The 22,182-nt window shown below is 36.1% G+C and overlaps 1 protein-coding gene, 2 long non-coding RNA genes and 1 pseudogene across 5 annotated transcripts; 2 read left to right on the top strand and 2 right to left on the bottom strand.

Annotated features, from left to right (window-relative positions):
* Positions 1 to 458: 458 nt before the first annotated feature.
* On the top strand, positions 459 to 2,121 carry LOC127953199 (uncharacterized). Its single transcript, XR_008153120.1, has 2 exons — positions 459 to 799; positions 1,340 to 2,121. It is a non-coding gene; the product is annotated as an uncharacterized LOC127953199 (long non-coding RNA).
* On the bottom strand, positions 2,122 to 4,878 carry LOC127953186 (uncharacterized). 3 transcript variants are annotated; one of them, XR_008153118.1, is made up of 4 exons: positions 4,539 to 4,878; positions 3,369 to 3,462; positions 3,094 to 3,187; positions 2,122 to 3,004 (listed from the first exon to the last, which is right to left on the bottom strand). It is a non-coding gene; the product is annotated as an uncharacterized LOC127953186 (long non-coding RNA). The 3 variants fall into 3 exon arrangements; XR_008153119.1 differs by having other exon boundaries at positions 3,369 to 3,439; XR_008153114.1 differs by having other exon boundaries at positions 3,369 to 4,878.
* A 300-nt stretch (positions 4,879 to 5,178) lies between these two features.
* On the top strand, positions 5,179 to 11,699 carry LOC127943166 (long-chain fatty acid transport protein 1-like; annotated as a pseudogene).
* A 2,675-nt stretch (positions 11,700 to 14,374) lies between these two features.
* LOC127953163 (zinc-binding protein A33-like) lies at positions 14,375 to 19,738 on the bottom strand. The gene is made up of 6 exons (XM_052552148.1): positions 18,938 to 19,738; positions 17,721 to 17,816; positions 17,383 to 17,613; positions 17,277 to 17,299; positions 17,063 to 17,181; positions 14,375 to 15,856 (listed from the first exon to the last, which is right to left on the bottom strand). Exons 1-6 carry the CDS (start codon positions 19,325 to 19,327, stop codon positions 15,321 to 15,323), a joined length of 1,395 nt encoding a protein of 464 aa, XP_052408108.1. The 5' UTR covers positions 19,328 to 19,738; the 3' UTR covers positions 14,375 to 15,320.
* Positions 19,739 to 22,182: the final 2,444 nt, after the last annotated feature.

Raw genomic sequence — 22,182 nt, 5'->3', positions numbered from 1 at the left:
CATGCAATTTTGCTAATCAAAGGCACGACAGAAATGTCAGCAGTAAAACATGTACATTTATATGAAAAAAAAATACGTTTAATGTAATATGTTGCATTATTTTTAATATAGTTATTATACATTTACTTTATAATTAGTATGTATAATTATAACATAATATAAATAATAGTAAAAATATATTATTATCATCATATGTTTTACTTTAACTGGTACATTTAAGTACATTAGCACTAAACCTGTCATTTACTGTCACAAAATGTTGTGCATGAAAGTTACAGTGATGTCTTTACTTTATAAATTTTACATCATTGTTTTATCTTTTATTAATAAAACGTATTATTCTGATGTGTTGAGCTAAAGATAAAGACTGCATTTTACGCACATTAACAATTCAGTTAATAATTAATTGCATGCTAAATTATGTAAATTAATTCTGTTGATCAAAAAACAGCTAGTGTACGGTGTACATTTTAGGACATCCTCAGATCTCAGTCATCAAATGAAAAGGCGTCATGCCTCAGACTAAAAGGCTTCAGTCATCGGACAAAACGGCATCGCGTCTCTGACTGAAAAGCTTCAGGTCTCAGGAAAAACGACGTCAGGTGTCAGGTCTCATACAATTAACGTTAGGCATCAGACGAAACAGACTCAGAAAAAAAGTCATCAGACGAAACGGACTCAGACAAAAAGTCATCAAACGAAAAGGACTCAGGTGGAGTATCGCGTTGCCCCGCCCCATGTGACGTCACACGCACGCCGTTCACAGGAAGTAGTAATGGTTGATTGATGGCAAAAGGAGGTAAGCAGCGTCTGATATTTTATATTTTAACAGTTTTATTCAAATGTTACACTAATTAAGTTATATAGGAAAGAGAACATGCTTTTCGAGAGTCTTGTGTGCACGTTTAAAAAGTTAGTTAGCCATATTGCAACTAGCCAGCTTTTATTTTGGCCAAGTAGTAAAATTACCCTTACGAAAAAAACATGATTTTACTATATATAAAAAAAACCACACACACACAAAATTAAATCATGGTATCCACAGATTAACCATGGTTTTGCTACTCACCATAGTTTAACCATGGTGTTTGTGGTAAAACTGTGGGTATACAAATGGTACGTTAATCATTACACTAAAAAAACATGTTACTACACTTTTACTATAATAAAACCATGGTCACTTTACGTCTTGGTAAAGCAAATTCTTTCAAGTTATTAGATTGAAATCTTGGTCTAATTATAACATACCTGTATGAGTCTAACACCAGTTGTTGAATTAAATGATTTTGTAAATACAATGGTTCTGTCTTATAATTAAATATATATTTGTTTGTTTCAGTCAATCAAGTTATCGCTGACATTTTCTGGGTAAGCGTGGCTATGCTGAGCAGGACGATTACCTGGATTCACTACCCATTTAGATTTCCAGGCAACAAATAAGCTCCTCCATGCCAGAGAATTACTGTTCGTTCAATCAAAACCTGCATGTCATCCTGGACTGTACAGAAATCTGCTGTGAAAGCCCTACATCACTGAAACTCCACTCTGAAGTTATAAGTGCACTACCACATTCAAAGGTCTGGTTGGGGTAGCTCTGTGTGGTGCAGTGGAGATGTGGTTATGGCAGACAAGGGGTTCACTATTGAATATATGCTCTCCAGTATTGGTGCTAGACGGATCATTCCACCTTTCAAATGTGCCAAGCAGTTCAGCAAACAGGACTGTGAAAAAACACAGGACCACTGCACGCCTCAGACTTCTGGTGGAAAGAGTGATTCGAAGGGTCAAGGAAATACACATCTGGGATTCTGTTGTGCCACTCACCTTGTCAGGAAGAATTAATCAGATCTGGCATAATTGCTGTTTTATGGTTTATTATCAGGGACCAATGTTTCTTGAGCAGCGAATCTATATTATTACAATAGTAGTGTTACAGTGTTAACATTTGATAGTAGTTTTTTATTTATTACATTTTTTTACCTTTTCAGTTAGTTGCAATGCATACCTACCACCATTAAATGTGTTTTTCCTTTTTTTATTGTAATGTAAAATTGTATATTTTGTATAATGAAATTATTTAAATAAAATGTCCCTGAAAATAATTTCACAGACACAATGAAATAGTTGACAATGAAAAGTATTTTTATAATAACTCATGAAAAAAATCTTCTTTGTTATATCACACAATGTATCAAATGTAAATATACGCAAGTAGTAAAAGAATATGCATATCATATACATTACAGAAGATTTCATACAAAAAGTATTCACCTTGGTATGTACATTTATCTAATTAATAGCAAGTACAATATATTTATTGTTATAATTTGTGATGTATCTAATATGTTATCAAAGATCTACTACAAAATATGCTACATACTACTCAACTACATAAAGTATATATTTACTATGAATGTAAAAATAAATCTTAGGTTCATACTATAATATGAACAGAATCTGTCCATTCATACCACTGAAAGATACACATCCAGATAAACGTTATAACAGTACTTTCATTGATGTTATGAAGGCATCATCTCGCCAGATCATCTGTATTATGAAATCTGATTGTGTGTCAGTCACAAAGTCACACCAGTGTAGACCAGTCACTGCAGTCTGACCTTGTACCTGCCAGTAGTACTTATGGGTCTCTTTAAGTTTGGCTAGTCCTCTTTGAATTTTCATAAATGGAACCTGAGCAATGTTTTCAGCAGAGGTGCTTTTTACCTCCACTAGTCCAAACGAATGTTTCAGATGGATCATGCACTCGTCCGTCTGGCCAAATTTAAAATTACAGCCAAACTGAAAACCAAGCACAGGTAGTGGGGGGAAATTAAGATCAGGAACACCTGCAGCTATACGGGGACACTGGAATGAAAGTGGACTGCCAAGAGGTACAACTCTACTTTTGACATGCCCTCAAGTATTTGCGGCAGCAAAGGCTTGGGATTAATCTGACGTAGTTTTGCACCAGAAGCCAAGACATCAGCATCTGGAAGGGGACCTAAAGAAATGAACACAAATGATGAGTCATGAAGACATTAAGCTATAGCTGTGCGCACACACACACACACAAACAGAGTTGTGAATTACCTGTGTAAGCCTTTTAATTGGGTAGACTTGGTTCCATTCTTCCCAACTGATTCTGGTTTCAGGACACAAAGTTCACTCGCTGCCTCTGGATGAACTCCCTTAATATAAAATGAATACAGTAATAGTTAAAGATTGTTTACTGATCTTGGGTGGTTTTCATTTATTTGTTACTTAATCTGCACTCTTGTTCATTATTAGTATATGATGTTTAAATGTTTACATATACTTTCTTTGAGTTAATAGTTTTCTTACCAATGCAGAAAAAAGAAAAATACATGCCTGTGCTCTTGGATGATGCCATCTCTGTGGCTCACTTGATTTTATTCATCTTCTTAGTTGTGTTTCACTCCAAGATAAAAGCATTAGATGCTGTAAACATTTTTTTTCCATTTGTATAAGGATATTGTATAACATCAGTGAAGAAGTACATTATCGATTAAACTTAACGGTAACACTTCCTATGAAGCCCGTATTTAAAACAAATTATAAGAGAATTCTTATGGCATTATGATGAATGCATAATGTATTAGAAAAAAAACTTTGTAATATGTCATATCATCTCATGAGTAATCATAACAACAGTTTTAATGTGTTATAATGTTTACTTATTTGTGGTTATAGCATTTAAGATTATGATTTATAATACGCAATGAATATAATGCATCCACTTAACTTACAATAGAATGTTTCCCTTAGATATAATACAAGTCTCAAATCTTGGCATTGTTGTTTTGTTACTTTACTCAAAGCAGGCAAATACCACTATACATAATTACAACAATAATAATGAAAATAAAAATATTATTTTTCCTTAAACAACCAACATATCAAATATCTGATTAGATGAATGTGTAATATGGCACTTTTGATTTTAACAATATTTATTGTAATATCAATAAGATAGTAAGATACTGTATATATTTTAAATAAATAATGTCACGATATAAGACTTATAAACCATTATAAAGTTAAATAAGTATAAGTTTTATACGTATAATTGTTATAATTATTTATGAGATGAAACAACAGTTTTTCTATATTTAATGCATTGTGGTTTTATTATAGTAAAAGTGTAGTAACATTGTTTTTTTAGTGTAATGATTAACGTACCATTTGTATAACCACAGTTTTACTACAAACACCATGGTTAAACTATGGTGAGTAGCAAAACCATGGTTAATCTGTGGATACCATGATTTAACTATATCGACCATGTGTTTTATTTATTTATTTATTTATTTATTTGTGGTTTTTGATAGTAAAATCATGTTTTTTTTCGTAAGGGTAATTTTACTACTTGGCCAAAATAAAAGCTGGCTAGTTGCAATATGGCTAACTAACTTCTTAAACGTGCACACAATACTCTCGAAAAGCATGTTCTCTTCCCTATATAACTTAATTAGTGTAACATTTGAATAAAATATAAAATATCAGACGCTGCTTACCTCCTTTTGCCATCAATCAACCATTACTACTTCCTGTGAACGGCGTGCGTGTGACGTCACATGGGGCGGGGCAACGCGATTCTCCACCTGAGTCCTTTTCGTTTGATGACTTTTTGTCTGAGTCCGTTTCGTCTGATGACTTTTTTTCTGAGTCTGTTTCGTCTGATGCCTAACGTTAATTGTATGAGACCTGACACCTGACGTCGTTTTTCCTGAGACCTGAAGCTTTTCAGTCAGAGACGCGATGCCGTTTTGTCCGATGACTGAAGCCTTTTAGTCTGAGGCATGACGCCTTTTCATTTGATGACTGAGGTCTGAGGATGTCCTAAAATGTACACCGTACTAGTGAGTAAATTATGATAGAATTTTTTGTGGGGAGGGGTTGTAATTAATATTTTTGATCTGTTGGTCAAGAAAATACTTGACTAATTTTTTATTTTTATTTTTTTTAAGATTAAAAATTTGCTTGTGTGTTACACGTTGTTTAAGTACGTAAATAAAAATGGTAAATAACATAAATAACCAAGAACAATCAGTTAATTTTAACAGTATTACCGACACGAGCTCCACGCTTTTATTGTGAAAACCACTCTCCTCTCAGCCATTTTGGAAAGCTCTCACACCAGCTCAGGCTTCAATCATGTTTCTCCAAACAGTCAGTCAGTGGTTGTTTGTTAATAAACACGTAGTTTGTCGAAAAGGTGCTGCACGTGAAGAGAAGATACTTACTGACTAGTGAACTTCTGAATGTTATAGACTATAGTAGCAAGTTCTCCCGCCCTGTGCTCTCGGGCGCTCGTCTTATTTTCATAGGGGTCTGTAAGTTTGGACATAACTGTGGTCAGTCAGCCTCTAACTGCACAGCAAGGTCGTCCAATGTCTTGACAGACCAGGGCAGGCTGAACTATATATCTCTCAACCATAGGTAAGCTTTCATGGCTGTTTTATTGCTTTATGATACCGCCATAAACCATCAGCAGACACGTTGTGTGAATATCTAAGTGGAGACTGCTTAGCTGCTGTGTTTGTGACTGAGAAGTGATGCTCAGCATGTTCCTGTTTTAGGATGCACTATGTGGCGAGTGGCTCCTGTCCTTGGGTTCCCTGTGCCTGCTCCGTCTGTTTGGGGCATGCTGGTCCTGGAGCCTCGCAGCAGGTCTGGGTGTTTATTTAGGAACAGGAGGCTGGCGGTACCTGTATGTGGTGGTTCGTACGGCTAAAAGGGACATCAAGTGAGTGACTGATATTTTGGATCTCACATCAACTACAAATAATGTCCTGCTGAAAAAATAAATAAATAAATAAACTGAAACCAGTCTAAGCTAATTGGCTGGTTTTACCTGCTTTGCAGGCGTGGAAGACCAACATAAACCAGCTAAGACATAAATGTATTTATTTATTTTTAGCAGACATTCTTTTAAAGTCAGCATTTTACCTTAAAACCAGGAATTTACCCTATCTATTTTCTAAATGCATTCAAGTGCATGTTTGAATTTTAGAAAAAAAAAATTGGCCAGGTAATGAATATTTAGAAAATTGAAAATTTCTTCATCTTCCGGTGAAGTTACAGGCTTCTCTCTGGTGACTTATGCAGGACATCTTCAATCATTTTGTCCTCATAAACTCCACCCCTTACCCTTACAATTACCTGGAAGCTCACATTCCAATCTGCTTTCATCCAATCAACAACCAACCCATTGACCCAAGTCCCTGCACTGAGTTATTTTTCTTTTCGATAATCCATTTTACTCTGATTCACATCACAATGTGGATAAAATATCTGTTGTTAGACTAACTTCTTCTGTTTCTGAATTATCCCCCACCCCAAAAAAATGCTATCATAATTTACTCACTACCTTCGTAGTACGCGATTTGGGATGCACCTACTATCTACTTAACCTGTATGAAACTTTTTTTCTACTGTGAAACTTGGAAATTAAAATTCAGCATGCAAGAAAAATTGTTGTAAACAGTACATCAATGCGATTTTTCATGCATAATATCCATGCATAATGTAAGAACTTTCTCTTCAATGTCTGTTTTGTGCCAACTTTGAGTTGGGTTTCAAATTTGGTTATGAAAGCAAAGAACTCCTGCCACGTTATTAAAATCCAGTGGAATATGCATGAGGGAATCTTTCCTTCTCAGACGGAATTCTCAGTTGTGTGGATTCCTACTGAAATGACTGGATTTCGGCCATAAAAATGTGCATAATAGAGTTAAATGTGACAGAGCCTTTAATAAAACTTATTAACGTGACTTTGAATATTCAAATGAGAGCAATGAAAGATGTGAAAATGACTTACCGATTTCTCCTCCCCTTGTTCATCAGCGGTCTTTACGTGCTGCTGAGGGTTAAACTGGCATTATGGCTTCATATTCGTAACCGAAACACCATACCCTCCATCTTTTCCAAAACCGTGGCTCGGCACCCAGACAAGCCTGCGCTTGTGTATGAAGCCACTGGGGAAACGTGGACTTTCTCCCAGTTAGATCAGATCTCCAATGCTGTGGCCCACTGGGCACTGAGCTAGGGCTGGACCTCAGGAGATGTGGTGGCACTATTCATGGAGAGCCGGCCGCTCCAAATGGCACTCTGGCTCGGCTTGGCTAAAGTAGGTGTGGAGGCCGCACTCATCAACTTCAACCTCCGACGGGATTCGCTCCTGCACTGCATGGGTGTTTCAGCATCCAGAGCACTTGTTTTTGGAGCAGAGCTAGCAGACGGTGAGTCTACAGCATTCACTTTGGCTTGTACCTGGATCATGCAACTAATTGCACACGCCTCCCTGTGTGTATGTAGCTGTGTCTGAAGTGAGCTTCTCTTTGAGTGAGACCATGGTGCGCTTCAGCACAGGAGACCTCAGACCAGATGGCTGCTCTGAAATGTCACCCCCTCGACTCCATCCTGGCATCTGCCCCTCGACACCCACCACCCTGTACCGTGTCCAAGGGCTTCAACGGTGAGTTTTACTGTATTACAAGGTTTTAGCTGTAGAGCAGAGTTGTCAAATACATGGATAATGTGTCAGATGTAGCTTGTGGAGGAGTCTGGAATGATTTGAGGAAAAAATGATGTTTAATCTATTAAAAGGGGCATAAATTGCTAAATCAAATTTTCCTTAAAAACATGTCAAAATTAACTCTTAACTTGATGTTAGTCCAAAAACATCTACCGTATTTTCCGGACTAGAAGTCGCACTTTTTTTATATAGTTTGGCTGGTCCTGCGACTTCTAGTCAGGTGCGACTTATTTATCAAAATTAAATTGACATGAACCAAGAGAAGTGAACTAAGAAAAAACATTACCGTCTCTTGCTGCGAGAGGGCGCTCTATACTGCTCATTGCTCATGTAGTCTACACTGAAAACATAGAGCGCCCTCTCGCTGCTGTAGATGGTAATGTTTTCTCTTGGTTCTTGGTTCTATATAAATGTGACTTATAGTCCAGTGTGACTTATATATGTTTTTTTTCCTCATCATGACGTATTTTTGACTTATACTCAGGTGCGACTTATAGTCCTAAAATACGGTATTATTAAAACAACGCTGTCAAACGATTATTTATTTTTTACTACCAAGGTTTTAATTACGTACGGTAATAGAGATGCATACATTAGCACAAGAATGCCTGCTCAGGCACAGATCAACACATCTTCATCTTTTGCACATGTTTGTGAAGCAAGAGATACCACAGCATTAACACTTGGAATAAAAATAGATTTAGAATTTCCAAATGTTGTGCTGATTTTAGTTTGTCTTTGCATGCCTTGACTAATATTTGATTTGAACTCGGTTCAGCTTGAGTCTTGCTCTCGTTAAAAACACAGAGACCTTCTGTAACGCTAAATTAATCTCATATTTATATTGTGTATACATTTCGTTTGCTGTGATGAAAGCATTCAGTGTTCAAAACAAAGGGGCAAAAACAGGGGGGAGGGGGTCTATTTAATTTTAAATTATGCCTGCTTTTGATGTACCAACATTATAAGTGGAGCTCAGAATATTATAGAATAATAATAATAAAAAAAACAATTATTGACCCCGGTAAATGGGTATGAAACAATCAAAATATAATTTTATTTTATTTTTTTTAGCTACAGAAGGTCAGATAAGTGTTCATTTTTATGTTGTGTGTAAACCCACATCTTTTTATCCTACGGGAATATGAAGTTGTTACCATTAAAAAAAAAAAAAAGTTGGCCTGTATGTTTAAAATGAGTTTGACACTCCTGCTAGAGGTTGTGGACCGTCTGAGGGATGGATCAGGTGGCTTTAATAGCATCTTTATGGGCACATTTCTTTGTCTATCAGTGCACTGGAGTGTTACATTTATTTCATGTCTCATACTTTTAAGATCTCTGGTGTTGCAGCTTTGTAGCAATATTTTCTGTTGTGGGCCATTATTCAAGTTTTTATGGAGGTAAGTTAGGAACTTCTAGATCATTAGTTTCGAGTCTGTATGGTGGTCAGACTGTATTAGAATGATGTATAAACATTGTCTGTTTATCCTGGTGGCTAGTTGTGTTTATTGTGGGTTATTAGTATGTAAAGTATATTTCTGATGTCCTCCCTTCCAATACGAAAATATTCCCCTTCTCCAGACAATTCTTTAGAAAATATGTCAGATTATAGCTATTACACAAGTTGTTATGAGAAGACTTGAGAATGTGCTGCTGGCAGTGGAACTGGTTTCTGTGCAGAATCGCCCTGAATCAGTCACAAGGTAACATATTAATTGGATTTTAAAATTTGCAAGTCATAAGATCTATCAGCTCAGATAAATGTATCCACTTGTATAATGTGATGGTGATTTATCAAGGGGTCCTCAATTCTGTCAAGAGCTCTTTAGATGATACAAGACAATAATCAGATTGAAGACAAGCATCTGAGTGAGAAAGATAAGAGTCAGATAATATAGACAAATAAATATTTGAATGTCAGAATAGCGTAATGTTAGAATGTTTCAGAATTTAAAAATTTTAGAGTAGCATATGTCTGATACTACAAATAAATATAATATGCTATTGCTTTTATAATAATATGAAGTAAATGGATGTCAAAAGTATTAGAAGTTTAATAAATGGCAATGTTTAGTGTGACACGGTCCTTCTAATGATTGATTTATTCTAATGATTAATGCTGCTCAGGAAATATTTATTATCAGTGACGATTACACCATGATACAGGTTTCTTTAGTGAATGGAAAGTTCAAAAGAACAGCATTTGTTTGAAATGAATAATCCCAAACTTTTGAACATTAGTGTGAACAACAGTTGCTACTTTATCAATCATACATTCCATTTCCATTCTCCAGTGGGAAAAACAAATTACCTAAAGGTCACATTAATTCTATTTTTTGTTTTTTTTAATTAAATTGTTAATTATATTGACTGCTAATAGTTCAGACATGTTGATTTATTTAATAACGTGATGATAAAAGAATGGAACCTGCTGAATTAAATATTCTGAAATGTTCAAATGTTTCTTATTGTGTGTTTTGTTTATGTTTTTCAAACATAGTAAGCTGTAAATCCTGCACGCTAGACAGTTAGGAGTAATCTAGTCCAGGTTTCATCCATGTTATATGTTGTACATTTGCTTAACATTTATAAATTTAGCAGACATTTTCCCTCTTTCTCTCACAGATCGTTTGTTCTATATCTACACTTCTGGCACCACAGGACTCCCTAAAGCTGCTATAGTGGTGCACAGACGATAACCTGCTCGCAGCCACCATACATAAATCACTGAGAGAAATACTTTCATAAACTGAGCTTACATAAACTGCTTCTGTCTCCTAGATATTACAGGATTGCAGCCAGACAACGTCATGTATGACTGTTTACCCCTCTGCCATTCAGCAGGTATATTGCACGTCACAGTTGCTCACTTTACAGACTCCTTGTCTTTCTATGAAGACATTGTAAACTGTCAGAAGATGTTGGTTCCAAACATACAGTTGCAGATTTGAGTAATAGCTCAACACATGCTGTACGTCTGTTGAATTTACTCTTTAACAGGTAATATTATGGGGGTGGGCCAGTGTCTGATCCACGGTTTGACTGTGGTGGTCAAGAAGAAGTTCTCTGCAAGTCGCTTCTGGGAAGACTGCATCAAACATAACTGCACTGTAAGTCACCTATGTTTGGGTCATCATCAACAAAGATTTACTTTCATGAGCAATTCATACTTTCCTTATACTTTAAATACTTTTTTACTTTAAAGACATCTTTTCCAAAAACCTTTTTTTATTTTACTTTAAAGAGACATGCTGAGGTTTGGGGGTCACCAAACCTAATATATGAATATAATAGAAGTCATTTCTTCTGTTATTTTAAAATGTATTTGGGTTACATAAAATATCAAATTAGATGGCATTAAAGTTAGTTTGTTTAAAAAAAGAAAACACAAGCACTCTTATCAAGTAAAAATGGTTATTATTTGAGTGCATCCCACTGGAACAATGTACAAAATAATCGATAGTCATTTTCCTCCCACAGATTTCTTTTGTGATCTTATCATTGATTTTTCTCTTCATGTATCGACCTCCACTCACAGGAGAGCCTGGGCTGTTGGTGGGGAGAATAAATCAGGAGGATCCTCTGCGTCGGTTTGATGGGTACGCTAGTCAGGATGCCACCAGGAAGAAGATCGCCTACAATGTATTCAAGAAAAACGACTCGGCTTATCTGTCATGTGCACCTTTAACACACTGCAAAGAAACATTTTATTCCCCTTGATGATACTGTTATTTTTCTTCAACACATTTCTGGCAACTTATGAGATTGGCTGCCAGCCGTGTCTCTAGGAACTTTTAGTGTCAGGGATATATAACCCATGTATGCACCGCCAAGTAAACTTATTTTGTTGGCATGGTGTCTCTCAGATGATGTTTTAGTTATGGACGGGCTTGGATACATGTACTTCCGGGACCGAAGTGGTGACACGTTTCGCTGGAAAGGTGAGAACATGTCCACTACTGAAGTGGAGGGTACACTGAGCAGCCTGCTGGGGCAAACTGATGTAGCAGTGTTTGGAGTAAATGTACCAGGTGAGACAGATAAAGCAACTTTTGTCCTAAAGTTCCCAAGTGTTTATCCTCACATACAGTGTGTGTGTGTGTGTGTGTGTGTGTGTGTGTGTGTGCGCGCGCGCGCGCGCGCGTAGGTGTGGAGGGAAAGGCTGGAATGGCTGACTCAACAGGAAACTTTAACTGTAATTCTTTCCTGAAAGAGGTTCAGCATGCTCTTCCTCCATACGCATGGCCGATATTTCTACGCATCTCCCCATGTGTAGATACCACAGGTGAGGAAAGATCTCCAGATGCCATACAGCCTGGAATGGATTATATGTAAAGTATTACGCCACATATGCTCTGTCTAAAATTAATATATGAATATCCCAATGATTAATGTGTATTTATTGAGCTATTAAGGTTTCAAACCAATTACTTTATATATGAGAGCATTAAGAAAGAGATTTATCTCTTTTTTTAAACTTCAGTCAAACTGTTTCAAAGAACTGATTTCTCATCATCATTTAAAAATATTCACGGAAATCTCTGCATAACGTTTCTTATATATTAAAATGTTTATTTATTAAATTTTTAGTTAATGACTACATATTACCATAAGTAAAATTAAATTAAGTGCATAGTGTTGATTATTTAAACTAGATTTTTACTGGATTATTCTTTTTTTTTGGGGGGGGGGGGGGGGGGGGACAAGTATGGGGTCAATGTATGGGTCATATTTCAATAAAATGCATAATTACTCATAAAAAAATAAAAAAAAACTGAACCTACTTGGTCTTCTAAGCCATGAACGCACTGTGTTACCACAATGCAACAGAACCCACTCAGATTTGTGACCCTGGACCACAAAACCAGTCTTCAGTGTCAATTTTTCGAAATTGAGATTTACATGACATATGAAAGCTGAATGAATACGCTTTCCATTGGTGTATGGTTTGTTAGGATCGGACAATATTTGGCCGAGATACAACTATTTGAATATCAGGAATCTGAGGGTGCAAAAAAAATCTAAATACTGAGAAAATCACATTTAAAGATGTCCAAATGAAGTTCTTAGCAATGCATATTACTAATCAAAAATAACGTTTTGATATATTTACGGTAGGAAATTTACAAAATCTCTTCATGGAACAGGAATCTTTACTCAATATCCTAATGATTTTTGGCATAAAAGAAAAATTGATCATTTTTACCCATACAAAGTTTTTTGGCTATTGTTAAAAATATACTCCAGCGACTTAAGACCGCTTTTGCGGTCCAGGGTCACATTTGTTCTGCTAGTATTTAGAGACTTTTTGCACTTACATTTGAATTTAAAATAATAGTATTGCTTTTGAACAGGTTTCTTCAGTTTGGTGCATAAGCTGTCTTCACAATGACAAACTGAATATCTGATAAGCAATAGATGAGACAGTGAGAGAGAATTATTTGAATGAGTTATTCTGATTTTATAGTAGTGAACAGGTGACAAAATATATGTGCACTCCCAATTTAACCAGCTTAGTAAAAAACTCAACCACTAAAGCCAACAGGATGAAAGATGAAACTCCACTATCTGGTTTTGACACTAATAGACTTAAATCACTACAAACCAGCTGGTTGAATACTTTTTGATCCTGAAATGATGAAAATGAGTGTATGTTAACAGATATGAGATTTTTACTACATGAATATTGCTAAAATGCCTAACTCCGAAGTGACTTTTAGAAAGCTGAAAGATACAGAGTATTATTGTAAAGAGCTACGACAATGTGCCTTAGATTTGACCTCCTCAAGCTTTACCCATGTGTGATTTGATGAGATGAAATGTTTGACACTGATACGTGAACAAAGACGTTTTGAAAGTTAAAACAATGTTATCACATGAATTTACTGCAGACTTCTGAACGATTAAATTAATAAATAATCATTTTTACTGTAGAATCCTCTTTTCTGATTGTAACCTCCTGACATAAACATTCCATGTTACTTTTAATAATATATATATATATATATATATATATATATATATATATATATATATATATATATATATATATATATATATATATATATCATCATTATTATTATTATTACAAACATTTTAAATAATGTCATTTTTACTAGGGCTGTCACAAATTCAGGTTTTCACTACACATTTCAAATTTTACTTTGTTAAATCTCAAAAAAAAATGTATGGTCATATTTAAACTAAACTCATATTTGCCATCTTATTTTAAAATTTAATAAAAATGTTATAATTCTTGTTAGGGTATGTCACAATATCAAAATTTCACTACACTCCCCATTTTAATGTCCTTATATTGATGTTTAATTTATATATATATATATATATATATATATATATATATATATATATATATATATATATATATATATATATATATATATATATATAATTTAATAAATAAATACAAATTTGAAAATATTATCTTATTAGGGCTTTCACAATATCAGATTTTCACTACACGATTACCGAGCCCAGTCTCATGAAAATGTGTAAAAATAGTACGCAAAATAAAAACAAAAACTTGCATGCGTGCATATGGTACGCATGTGTTTGGCATGCACATAATACGCAGTTTTCATGTGCATATGATATGAAATTTGTTGCCGTGCATGTGATACGCAGGTTTCACGGACATATATGATGGCATCTGACCCCCACAACTCTTAACTTACCCATTGTGTAAGTCCATCTTTGCGTGTCAATATCACAAGTTTTTGTTTTTATTTTGCGTACTATTTATACACATTTTCATGAGACTGGGCTCGGTGATCATGTAGTGAAAATCTGATATTGTGACAGCCCTTATAAGATTTTATTTGAATTTTAAGTTTTTATTTGATGTACTATTTATATGCACTTGAGATCAGGTTAGATTATCATGACCAAAAGAATTCTCAATAACAGTATAACTGCAATGTATGTATTTATTTTTTAAAGCAATCAGTCAAATTCATCTCAAACTTAAATGAATCGCACTGAAAATATGGATTTTAACGGAATCCATTCTGGAGAAGCGAACTTTGTTCAGCTGTGGGTGTCTGGCTTTCACCTGTCGTCCCGTCTGACCTGGTTTTGTGTGGCAGTAGTATCTATCTACACGCTGGCTGTATTAAGCTGTGGCTAAGTAATTATTTTGCGACCATTCAAAATAAAAGTTCAATGTAAAATTAATGTAATTTCAACATACTACATTCACCTTGTTGTCATAATCATGTGACCCACCGGCAGCTGCAACTCTTTTCTGCCATTCACAACCCTTCACCTGTAGCCTCGTGGGATAGTAAAGTGTCCATTGGATGCACACTTCAGAATCAAGTAGCAGGTCATCTGGGTACTTTTTGCCTTTAGTTTTGTGAATACTGTGAATTCATACATGCTACTCATTTCACATGCTGTTTTTTTTGCCTACTACAGTATATAATTGGCAAGCAATTTGATTCCAGATGCAGCCATTGAGGTGCAATACAGTCTACTACTAAGATATTAATATTCATTTTTCTTAATGTCAATATTATTGTCAATATGGGTATATCTCATCACCCTTTATTTCATTTTCTCCTGAGTAAAATGTGATCTAAGCATTGACCGTTTCGATGACATTCACCTTTTAAAAAACAAAGGTTTTAAAACCCGAACCGGAGCGTGGAACCGAAGGTTATTTTCATCCTAGCTCACCCACACGTAACATGAGAGGTGAGCCTTGAGCAAAGAAACGCTGAGAGGGACATTCTTCACATCAGTCTGTCTTGATAGAGATCCAAGCTGGCAACACTTTCAATGGGTGTTCCTTACAGGCGCTGCAGAAGTACGGGAACGCTCTCGGAGTGATGATGTCCGTGTAGGTGAACAGAGGCGTTCTCTCTCGTGGGTCGTAGAAAGTCACCCTGGACCTGTTCATGTCCAATACGACTCTCACCACCTGTGGCTCCTTAGTCATAGTGAGCGGGGACCATGGGGCAGTACAGGCTTTATATTCTCCGTTTCGTAGCCTAATGGTCCAGAATCCCTCTGCAGGGGTCAACACGTGCTTTCCCTTCCGGCTGACAGATGCGCTCGCAACTCCAATGACCCAGTAGGTGTTGTTTTTGACCTCCACGTCCCAGCTGTGTCGCCCAGAGCTGAAGCTCTCGTAGCCCAACACCTCTGCACCTATATCAAAGCGCTCAGGGTTTTCTGGGAGTTTAAAGGTCTGAGAGCAGCACTGTATTGTAGTCAGGTCCTCTGACAGGAGAAAGCAGCTGGCCGCGGTGTTTGGATCAAGAGTCACTGGAGCTGCAGCAAAGGAATAGTTTAAAAGGTGAAATGCTAATGTTGCAGGGCAAGCAAAATTGTCTCCTTAAAGCAACTGGTTAAGAGTACTTTTTCTTTCTTTTTTTTTGCTTTGACTTATCAGTTTCAAAATCATTGTGGTGGTACAATGACTTCTAATAAGGTGAATGGTTTCTGTTTCTTTCCCATACTTCCCATTTGTGCTAGGAGTATGTAAGTTTGGTGAGCAGGTATGAAACCCCATGAAAAGGCCTGATAGCTTTACGGCATGTGCACAATTATCCACACTATCTACTGATATTTGCGACAGTAAATGCCACTCAATTAATTGCAGGGGATTCCAAAGTCGCAAATATACACAAGACTACATACAGTTGCTTTAAGCATGAATATCGTAAGGAAATGTCCAGGTCTTTTTAACCAAAATAATAAATAAATAATATTTTTTACATAAGGAAACGTCATTCTTCAATTCATAGATGCATTAAGACATCACTGACGTCATTTTCATGATAGTTAATCTTATTCCACCCTCAAAAACATGAATTCAATTCAATAAATATTACTACGATGAAAACATTGTGCAGTTTTGGTAACACTTTATTTTACAGTGTCCTTGTTACATATGTTACATGGGTAACACTTTAGTATAGGGTAGGGTTCAATCTATTATTAACATATTGGCTGTTTATTAGTGCTTATAAAGTACATATAATGCATGATATCCATAATCCTACCCAATACCCTAAACTTAACAACTAACTAAACTATTAATAAGCAGCAAATAAGGAGTTAATTGAGGCAAAAGTCATAGTTAATGGTTAGTTAATAGTGAGAATTGGACCCTAAAATAAAGTGTGAACATTACATGTACTTACTATATTAATAACAATAAATTATGCATAATTATACACACACTTTCACAAACCCCCATCATACAACTAACCACACAGTTAATACATGTGGTTCATTAATTTTACTCAGTAATTGCATATTTAAAAACATTGGAACAAAGGCAATGTAAATAAAATGTAACCATACTTTACGATATACTGGTCATGTTTGTGTTTAGTCTTGGTAAAAATACAAAATACTTGTAATAATATTGGTTACATTTGATCTAGACATTTCTTAGTGATTTAAAATGGACAAATAAATACATGTGAAAACGTTAAAATGACTTGGTAGTTTGATACTGAATATACTCACTGTATTGAATGATTTCCATCATTCTTTCCCAGACTTTAAACTTTAATGAGCCTAGATGTTTGGCTACATCAAGCAGTGAACCGGTTATCATCTCTGGATCCTGGGGAACACGCCAGGTTCTGTCAGAGAACACAGTTACAGAATACCAGGACAGAGTTATTCCAGGTCTAGGTCACAGAGCAAATTATACTATTTAAGTGAAAAGGATTTATACCTCTTTACGGTGTCTTTATAATTCTAGGTTAAATAACAAGAAAAGTAGATTACTAAAAGTGCAACATGTGAACTGTAAGTTGTGTTTCTAAGTTTTAAATGTTCACCTTGAGGAATGGGATGTCCTGAGATCTCATCTGCTGTTCGACAGTTCTGATGGTGTTGCTGAGTGAAGTGATGTCATTCTCCAAATCTTCAATCTTATCGCTCATCATCTGCCTTTTCTGATCCTTCTCTTGCTTTAGCATGGAAAGTCTGGATGCTTCCTCGTCTCGCAGGAACTGGTGCAGCTCCTCAAACTCCTCTCGTATGTGCCTCTCCGTGTTCTCTGCCTGCCTCTGTAATGAGAACATCGCTTTTCTATCTTTCTATCTATTATCTACTTGTATCTTTCTGTAATCGTTCACGTGATTAACAAAGCAAATGCAAAATGAGATTACCGTACCTTAATATGATGTATTGTTTGCTCACAAGTGAGTTTCACTTTCCGGAAGAGCTTCAGTTTTTCCTGAAGTGGTTTCAAAGCATTTTTCAGTTCCTCCTAGAGTGAATACATATGATAACGCAGAAAGAATTTGTAATTATTAGACGGGCCAATAAAAAAACACACCTGCTTAATTATTCATTAGATAAAAATTTTTTAACTTTTCTGTCAAAATATCTTTGGGATAAAAACAATGGCAAAATATGTAGGCACCAGCATCCACAAGAAGAATGGACAATCCATTAAACGTACTTCTTTTTTTAATGTGTATTTTTTAGTTGATAAATCATTTAAGATTATATTAACATTATATTAAGATTACTGTATATTACACTGGCATTAACTCAAAAAAGACTAGCTGCAACCCTTCTATATATATATATATATATATATATATTTTTTTTTTTTTTTTTTTTTTTTTTTTTTTTGAAAGGCATGGAAATACATTAAATTTTTTCTTTAGGGTGAAATAGTGCTGAAATAATATTTGCTATGACCTCTTAACTCTAGATATGCTCCTCCCGCTATAGTGTATTTCAGTTTTCCAAACCTGGAAGTGTGAAAAGGGTCCATTAGGAGACAAAAGCATTAGAGGTAACAGTCCTGACCAGTGATGAATTATAGCCCAGACTAGTGGGATTAGAATTACCAGCGAAGTCAAACCTTGATTAGCTTCCGAGGTCAGGCCAAAATTGTGAGATATATATTTTAGCTGACAGCAAGGGGGACATTCACAAGATCCTCCACCATTCCACAGGCAACAGAGTGTGGGTGATAAGAGTGGGCCTCATCACTGTAATCCCTCCTTGGTTTTGACCATAAAAGATTTATAGCTTCTTTTGAGGATTATTTTTTAGATACTAGTCTGTATTTTCATCAACTCTAGTCTAAGCTAAGCACATGGGCATCTGGTTTCAGTCCTACCAGGAGGCCTCAACCCTAGCATACCACTATTAATAGACTGATAATGAACACAGCCAAGAATCCATAAATAACCATTTTCTGAGGTCCTAAAGAGAAGGAACGGTTGTCCAAGTGGTTATTCTCAACTTTTTGGTTTCCTTCTAATCCTTGAATTGGCAGTGCAACATTTGAAACCACAGATTGGAATCAACACCACATCTGAACAAATGTCAGACGTAGATGCAAGTGACCATGAATCTGTATGTTAGACATACCTTACAGTCATGTGAAGCTTCATTTAATGGATATAACCTGTGGCCCTGGTGATTGGCAGATGACTTGCATTTGCTGCAAGTGGGTTCCAGGTCCTCCAAACAAAAGAGTGTCAAGGCCTCACCGTGCTCCTTGCACGCAAGAGGGTCATTTTTGCAGCGCTCCAGAAAGCCCTCGCAGGTCTTCTCAAGCATGGTATTGACTATGAGCTCCCCCATAGATGATGGCTGACAGCAAAGGGGGCATTCGCAAGATCCTCCACCGTTCCACAGGCTCTCCAGACAAACTTTACAGAATCGATGTCTGCAAAAGAGCACTACAGGCTTTTGCAGGATACTTCCACAGATGGGGCATGACAGGTCTTCTGCAAGATGTGACTGCTTGGTGGCCATTGTTCCTTTGAGCCCTTCATTGCCCAGTCGGGTCCCAAGGGGGTACTATGCCCTCCCTCCCACTTAATATTACCCTTGGGAGATCTGTCTTCTGATTGGCTGAAGTATCTACTCAGACTATACATCACTGAGCAAGGTCTAGGCCAACACATGATATCTTCTGATGAATGCCTAAACATCAAATTATGTAACATCAAGCTCCTGGAGAGCCATTTGACCCCGGTATTGACATAAGAGGGAATATCTCAAGATCCTTCTATTGCATTGGAGAAGATAGCATGTGCCACCTCATAAGAAAATTTTAAAGTGCAGGAGAAATAAACAAAACTTGCAAGAACAGTGCTGTTGAAAAGTTTTTACCCCCATCTGATTTTCGGTGTTTTAAAATGAATGTTATCAGATCTTTAACCGAAACCCTTCATGAACGACAACACAACAAGATCAAAATGCACAAGATTATAAAACATTCCGAGCTATTTGCAGTTAATGCCACAAATGGAGGTGTAACTAATATCTGGTTGCACCTGCATTAGCAGCAATGACTGCAACCAAATGATTCCTGTAGTTATTTATATGGAGGAATTTTGGCCCACTCCTGCTTGCAGAACTGCTTCAGCTCGGTGACATTAGGCGTTGAAGTGTGAACTGTGCGTTTTAGATCCTGCCACTTTAGCCACACTTCACTGGAGTTTAATTCTGGAATGTGACGAGACCATTTCAAAAGTTCAGCTTTCTTTAGGGATCATTGTTTTGATACACAACCCCGCTGGGCTTCAGCTTCAATTTAAAAACAGAAGGCTTTACTTTCTCCTGATTAATTTTATGGTACAGATGTGATTTAATAGTTCTTTCAATGACGCCAAGATGTCCAGGTACTGAAACAGCGAAACATTCCCAAACCATCGAGCTAGCACAACTGTTTTTGACCGGTTATTTCTATGAAATGCAGACAAGAGAGCCTTGAAGATCTTTAGAAGCTGCTCTAGAGTTATTGGTGACCCCAGAATAATTTGTGCGCCTTGCTCTTGAAAAATTGTGGCAAGACAACCACTCCTCGGAAGATAAGCTATTAACCATCAGCTTAACTATTAAAGTATTTATAAAAGATGAACTATTCCAAACAGTAAACATTTGAATATTATGACTCTAACTGTTGTTCAGTGGAGGCTTAGAGCCTTAGAAATAGCAATTTTGCAACATGGAAGCAGGCTATTTTTCTGTGAATGTATGAGAAATTAAATTAAAATATGCCCTATACATAAATGGAGGAATATATGTATATAATATACCTATCTATTTTAGAACAAACAATGCCAAAGTGTAGTAAATTGTAAATTTATTTAGGCTACAAGCCAGCATGTTTATAATATACAAGAATACATTCAAATAATGTGATCAGTAATACCAGCTCATAATGTTAAGCAGCATAATGGACTGTTTTGAACAGCTAAAATAATAAGAAGCAAATGACACGTGAAGCCTCACAAGGTCAAGTTATAAATGGCCGTGCCTGTTCTTACATTAAAAATAAGGTGAATATGTTGTAACAATCCATTATGAAATCTGACCATTTACAATGTTAATTTGTCCAAACTCAGAAATTCAGACAAGGGACAAAGACGTTTTCACAGAACTGTGAAACTAAGTATTTACCAATAGCATATACATATAAAGAAAGTCCTTTAATAAGACTTACAGTGTTTCTCAACTGATGGGTCGCCGAGTGTACATTCAAAGAAACATTAAAAAAAGGTAATTTTAAATGTTCTTCTGATGAAAGACTTTTGTTTTGAAAGGTGTGCGTGAACGCTGTTGACGCTTTTTATTTTTTTCAGTTTAAATAAATACTGCCTGAGAAAAACGTTCTGTCCCGATTCAGTATCTGTGGTCAGATGAGAAGTTGTCGGGCTTAACCCCAGTGTCATTATTCTGTCATTATTTTTGTAACTTTTTTTTAAATAAAAAGTCTCTCACCTCAGAAAAAGTAACTATCCTGTCCTGTCAGATGTTATATTTAGCTTGTAGATCAAATGCACGCACAAATGCAGCGGCACATGTATGCAACATGTGGAATAGGCCTAAAAGTCAAGTAACAACAATGGTCCCTTGGCCAAATCAGTTGAGAAGCACTGCTTTAGGATAAGTTAGATTATACTTATAAAAGAAAAATATACTTATAAGATAACATTTACTTATTTTTATGCTTTGTTCAGCAGGATGAGCTTGAGCAATCTGATACCGTCTTACATTGTTATCATTGAGCTGTGCTGTGTTTAATACCTTCATTCTTTGCTCCCTGCACTCTCTGAGATGGGATCCGGAGGCCTCTTTTCTACAGAAGGGACATTGCATCTCCCAAAACAGCTGACAGCAAATTTCACAGAAGCTACATCCACATGAAACACAACAGAGGACCACTGGAGCACTGAACACTTCCCCACACACCGAACAAGAAGGGTCTTCCTCTAAGAGCTGCAAATCGCCCTCCATTTTCTCTGTTGAGATAAGCTGAATAAATATATTTCGTCTTCAGTTCTAAGTGTTCTAGATAAATATATCTCCACTCCATATGTAGCTTTTCATACTCAAGACGCTTGACCTTTAGACTTGACGTCTGGACATAAATGATCACAGACAGATCTATATTGAGCTGATGTGAAGACAGCATTTGTTGTTATTAATCATTTCCATTAGCTGTGCTTTGGGATTTGTCATAAACCTCTGTGTCTTGATGTACAATATGTAAAACGTTATACTGTGTTCTAGGCACTTATAAATTGGTCCGTTCACTAAATTAAATCAATATTTGTTGTGACCACACTCTGCCTTAAAACGTATATATATATATATATATA

The sequence above is a fragment of the Carassius gibelio genome, chromosome A3 (genome assembly GCF_023724105.1).
Source record: "Carassius gibelio isolate Cgi1373 ecotype wild population from Czech Republic chromosome A3, carGib1.2-hapl.c, whole genome shotgun sequence".
In the NCBI taxonomy this organism is placed as follows: Eukaryota; Metazoa; Chordata; class Actinopteri; order Cypriniformes; family Cyprinidae; genus Carassius; species Carassius gibelio.
This window is presented reverse-complemented; position numbering and strand designations above follow the sequence as displayed.